The sequence below is a fragment of the Petromyzon marinus genome, unplaced genomic scaffold (genome assembly GCF_048934315.1).
Source record: "Petromyzon marinus isolate PM22_M1 ecotype Great Lakes invasive population unplaced genomic scaffold, UKy_Petmar_22M1.pri1.0 PM_Scaffold_285, whole genome shotgun sequence".
Lineage (NCBI taxonomy): Eukaryota > Metazoa > Chordata > Hyperoartia > Petromyzontiformes > Petromyzontidae > Petromyzon > Petromyzon marinus.
Window position 1 is genome coordinate 101,096 of NW_027423263.1, and position 6,052 is coordinate 107,147.

The 6,052-nt window shown below is 58.3% G+C and overlaps 1 protein-coding gene across 1 annotated transcript in view; it reads left to right on the top strand.

The window, feature by feature from the left end:
• Positions 1 to 6,052, top strand: part of LOC142923102 (ATP-dependent DNA helicase DDX11-like) — a 48,845-nt gene that overhangs the window by 25,008 nt on the left and 17,785 nt on the right. Inside the window, exon 12 of the mRNA XM_076064019.1 lies at positions 3,442 to 3,562. Coding sequence (XP_075920134.1) covers positions 3,442 to 3,562 — 121 coding nt within the window. The remainder of the gene's footprint in view (positions 1 to 3,441; positions 3,563 to 6,052) is intronic.

Consider the following 6,052-nt stretch of genomic DNA (forward strand, 5'->3'; position numbering starts at 1 on the left):
AGCAACAACCCCTAGCGACAACCCCCTAGCAACAACCCCCTAGCAACAACCCCCTAGCAAACAACCCCCTCGCAACAACCACCTAGCAACAACCCCCTAGCAACAACCACCTAGCGACCACCCCCTAGCAACAACCGCCTAGCAACAACCACCTAGCAACAACCCCCTAGCAACAACCCCCTAGCGACCACCCCCTAGCAACAACCGCCTAGCAACAACCCCCTAGCAACAACCCCCTAGCAACAACCCCCTAGCAACAACCCCCTAGCAACAACCCCCTAGCAACAACCACCTAGCAACAACCACCTAGCAACAACCCCCTAGCAACAACCCCCTAGCAACAACTCCCTAGCAACAGCCCTCTAGCAACAACCCCCTAGCAACAACCCCCTAGCAACAACCCCTAGCAACAACCCCCTAGCAACAATCCCCTAGCAACAACCCCTTAGCGACAACCCCCTAGCGACAACCCCTAGCGACAAGCCCCTAGCAACAACGCCTTAGCAACAACGCCCTAGCAACAACCCCCTAGCAACAACCCCCTAGCAACAACCCCCTAGCGACAACCCCCTAGCGACAACCCCCTAGCAACAACCCCCTAGCAACAACCCCCTAGCAACAACCCCCTAGCGACAACCCCCTAGCAACAACCCCCTAGCAACAACCCCCTAGCAACAACCCCCTAGCGACAACCCCCTAGCGACAACCCCTAGCGACAACCTCTAGCGACAACCCCCTAGCGACAACCCCTAGCGACAACCCCTAGCAACAACCCCCTAGCAACAACCCCCTAGCAACAACCCCCTAGCAACAACCCCCTAGCAACAACCCCCTAGCAACAACCCCTAGCAACAACCCCTAGCAACAACCCCCTAGCAACAACCTCCTAACAACAACCCCCTAGCAACAACCCCCTAGCAACAACCCCCTAGCAACAACCCCCTAGCAACAACCCCCTAGCAATAACCACCTAGCAACAACCCTCTAGCAACAACCCCCTAGCAACAACCACCTAGCAACAACCCCCTAGCAACAACCACCTAGCAACAACCCCCTAGCAACAACTCCCTAGCAACAGCCCTCTAGCAACAACCCCCTAGCAACAACCCCCTAGCAACAACCCCCTAGCAACAACCCCTAGCAACAACCCCCTAGCAACAATCCCTTAGCAACAACCCCTTAGCAACAACCCCCTAGCGACAACCCCTAGCGACAACCCCCTAGCAACAACCCCTTAGCAACAACCCCCTAGCAACAACCCCCTAGCAACAACCCCCTAGCGACAACCCCCTAGCGACAACCCCCTAGCGACAACCCCCTAGCAACAACCCCCTAGCAACAACCCCCTAGCAACAACCCCCTAGCGACAACCCCCTAGCGACAACCCCTAGCGACAACCCCCTAGCGACAACCCCCTAGCAACAACCCCCTAGCAACAACCCCCTAGCAACAACCCCCTAGCAACAACCCCTAGCAACAACCCCCTAGCAACAACCCCCTAGCAACAACCCCCTAGCAACAACCTAACAACAACCCCCTAGCAACAACCCCCTAGCAACAACCCCTAGTAACAACCCCCTAGCAACAACCCCCTCGCAACAACCCCCTAGCAACAACCCCCTAGCGACAACCCCCTAGCAACAACCCCCTAGCAACACCCCCCTAGCGACAACCCCTAGCAACAACCCCCTAGCAACAACCACCTAGCAACAACCCCCTAGCAACAACCCCCTAGCAACAACCCCCTAGCAACAACCCCCTAGCAACAACCCCCTAGCAACAATCCCCTAGCAACAATCCCCTAGCAACAACCCCCTAGCAACAACCGTCTAGCGACAGCCCCCTAGCGACAACTCCCTAGCAACAACCCCCTAGCAACAACCCCCTAGCAACAACCCCCTAGCAACAACCCCCTAGCGACAACCCCCTAGCGACAACCACCTAGCAACAACCCCCTAGCGACAACCCCCTAGCGACAACCCCTAGCAACAACCCCCTATCGACAATCCCCTAGCAACAACCCCCTAGCAACAACCACCTAGCAACAACCACCTAGCGACAACCCCCTAGCGACAATCCCCTAGCAACAACCCCTAGCGACAATCCCCTAGCGACAACCCCTAGCGATAACCCCTAGCGACAACCCCCTAGCGACAACCCCCTAGCGACAACCCCCTAGCAACAACCCCCTAGCAACAACCCCCTAGCAACAACCCCTAGCGACCACCCCCTAGCGACAACCCCTAGCAACAACCCCCTAACGACAACCCCCTAGCAACAACCCCCTAGCAACAACCCCCTAGCAACAACCCCCTAGCGACAACCCCTAGCAACAACCCCCTAGCAACAACCCCCTAGCGACAACCCCTAGCGACAACCCCCTAGCGACAACCCCCTAGCAACAACCCCCTAGCAACAACCCCCTAGCGACAACCCCCTAGCAACAACCCCCTAGCAACAACCCCCTAGCAACAACCCCCTAGCAACAACCCCCTAGCAACAACCCCCTAGCAACAACCCTCTAGCGACAACCCCCTAGCAACAACCCCCTAGCGACAACCCCTAGCGACAACCCCTAGCAACAACCCCCTAGCAACAACCCCTTAGCAACAACTCCCTAGCAACAACCCCCTAGCAACAACCCCCTAGCAACAACCCCCTAGCGACAACCCCCTAGCGACAACCCCTAGCGACAACCCCCTAGCGACAACCCCCTAGCAACAACCCCCTAGCAACAACCCCCTAGCGACAACCCCCTATCAACAACCCCCTATCAACAATCCCCTAGCAACAATCCCCTAGCAACAATCCCCTAGCAACAATCCCCTAGCGACAACCCCCTAGCGACAATCCCCTAGCAACAATCCCCTAGCAACAATCCCCTAGCGACAACCCCCTAGCGACAACCCCTAGCAACAACCCCCTAGCAACAACCCCCTAGCAACAACTCCCTAGCAACAACCCCCTAGCGACAACCCCCTAGTGACCACCCCCTAGCAACAACCCCCTAGCGACAACCCCCTAGCGACAACCCCCTAGCGACAACCCCCTAGCGACAACCCCCTAGCAACAATCCCCTAGCGACAACCCCCTAGCGACAACCCCTAGCAACAACCCCCTAGCAACAACCCCCTAGCAACAACTCCCTGGCAACAACCCCCTAGCAACAACCCCCTAGCGACCACCCCCTAGCAACAACCCCCTAGCGACAACCCCCTAGCGACAACCCCCTAGCGACAACCCCCTAGCGACAACCCCCTAGCGACAACCCCTAGCGACAACCCCCTAGCGACAACCCCCTAGCGACAACCCCTTAGCGACAATCCCCTAGCGACAACCCCCTAGCAACAACCCCCCCCCCCCGCGTGACCCCCGCGTGACCCCCGCGTGACCCCCGCGTGACCCCCGCGTGACCCCCGCGTGACCCCCGCATTGTCACAGCTGCTTGGATTTGTGGAGTGCTACATGGAGCAGGGGATGGGTCAAGTGGCGTCCCACTCCTCCACCTCGTCGCCATCCACCTCGTCGCTCACCTCCTTCCTCACCTCCCTGCGGACTCCAGGTGACGACGTCATCATCGTCACCGTGAGCTCACCTCCTCGCTCACCTCCTCGCTCACCTCCTCGCTCACCTCCTCGCTCACCTCCCTGCAGGGTGCAGGTGACGTCATCACCTCCTCGCTCACATCATCACCTCCTCGCTCACGTCACTCGCCTCCCTGCAGAGTGCTGGTGACGTCATCACCTCCTCGCTCACGTCACTCACCTCCCTGCAGAGTGCTGGTGACGTCATCACCTCCTCGCTCACGTCATCACCTCCTCGCTCACGTCACTCGCCTCCCTGCAGAGTGCCGGTGACGTCATCACCTCCTCGCTCACGTCATCACCTCCTCGCTCACCTCCTTCCTCACCTCCCTGCAGAGTGCAGGTGACGTCATCACCTCGCTCACGTCCCTGCAGAGTGCAGGTGACGTCATCACCTCCTCGCTCACGTCACTCGCCTCCCTGCAGAGTGCAGGTGACGTCATCACCTCCTCGCTCACCTCCCTGTAGAGTGCAGGTGACGTCATCACCTCGTCGCTCACGTCATCACCTCCTCGCTCACGTCACTAGCCTCCCTGCAGAGTGCAGGTGACGTCATCACCTCCTCGCTCACCTCCTCGCTCGCCTCCCTGCAGAGTGCCGGTGACGTCATCATCGTTATCATCATCATCAGCTCACCTCCTCGGTGGGGGTGGAGGAGGTGGAGGAGGTGGAGGGGGTGGAGGGGGTGGTGGGGGTGGAGGTAGAGGAGGTGGAACGGGTGGAGGAGGTGGGGGTGGGCGAGGTGGAGGGGATGGAGGAGGTGGGGGTGGAGGAGGTGGAGGGGGCACAGGTGGTGCATCAGCCAGTCATCTCAGTCAGTCGACCCGTGGCACCTGCTGGGTCTGCCCCGTGACCTCCTGCCAGCGGGCGTTCGACACTTCACGTGGCCTCAGGGTGCACATAGCCTGGCACAAGCGTCGTTGTGACGTCACCGCCACTTATTGGCGAATGGCGGTTGTTGTTAGTGTGTGTGTGTGTCTGTGTGTGTGAGTGTCTGTGTGTTGGTGTGTTAGAGTGTGTGTGTGTCTGTGTGTGTGTGTGTCTGTGTGTGTTAGAGTGTGTGTGTCTGTGTGTCTGTGTGTGTGTGTGTGTCTGTGTGTTGGTGTGTTAGAGTGTGTGTGTCTGTGTGTGTGAGTGTCTGTGTGTTGGTGTGTTAGAGTGTGTGTGTGTTGGTGTGTTAGAGTGTGTGTGTTAGAGTGTGTGTGTGTCTGTCCGGCAAAACAACCCCCTACCTCCTCGCGGTGCCGGACGGGCAACTCTGTCGTGGACAGCGCTGTGGGGGGAGATCCAAGTTTGATTGGCTCCTCCCCTCATGGCATATGTGTCCACCACAGGGGCTAAACGGGGGCTCTGGACGGGTGCGAGGGGCTGGTAACCCCTCCACCTTCAATTAATTACCACGAAACTACGAATTAAACTGAAATATGTAACAACTAAGCTTGTGCCGGAGGCCCCGGGGGGCCAGGCGTCTATGACGTCTCCTGGCCAAACCCCAATTGGCGGAGCCAGGAGATTGAATACCTACCCACGGGGCTACTCCAGAAACAACGAAAAGCCACTACGGTTGGCCACGTGGAATGTTCGAACGCTCACTGCAGAGGAGAGGCTGCCACTCCTCTGTCGGGAGCTGGACCGGTACCGCCTGGATCTATGCGGCATTCAGGAGGTCCGGTGGACCGGCTCTGGCTCCTGCCACCATGAGGGGTGGACAGTCCTCTACTCGGGGCAGCAGACTGCCAAACAACAGGGTGTGGGTCTTCTTTTGAACAAAAGAATGAAGGGGGCGTGGGAGCGTGGCGGTGAGGTGTGGGAAGCTGTAAGCCCCAGGCTACTTTGGGCTCGCCTTCCCATCAACCGGAGGCGAGGAATGGTGGTCGTGGTTACTTATGCCCCCACCGAAGATGAACATCCGTGGAGGGATGCAGGCAAAGCCGATGAGTCAGATGCCTTCTATGACCTCCTGTCACAGGTGCTGGCTAAAGTGGCCCCTCGGGATAGAGTCATCATGTTGGGTGACTTCAATGCCCGAGTTGGTCATGATACTGGCACCTGGTCTGGAGTGATTGGAGGGCATGGGCCAGATCAGCTCAATAACAACGGTAGGAGGCTGCTAGATTTTTGTGCAGCCCATGGGCTTGTAATTACCAACACGCTGTTCCGGCATCGGCGCATCCACACAACATCATGGATGCATGCCGGGTCCAAGCAAGAACATCTGCTGGACTACATAGTGACGGACCAGCGAATGCGAGCCCATGTCCTTGACACCAGGACCTACCGTGGAGCTGATCTGCCCTCTGACCATCGACTAGTCATCTGTAAGATGCGCCTACCATTCTTCCACTCCGGTGGTGGGTGTACACCCAGGACCCCATTCCAACCTAAAGTGGCCTGGTCTCAGTTATCTGATGAAAGTTGCAAGCGAGAATTTCATCATCGCTTGCGGCTGGGATTGGCATCGTCCCCGA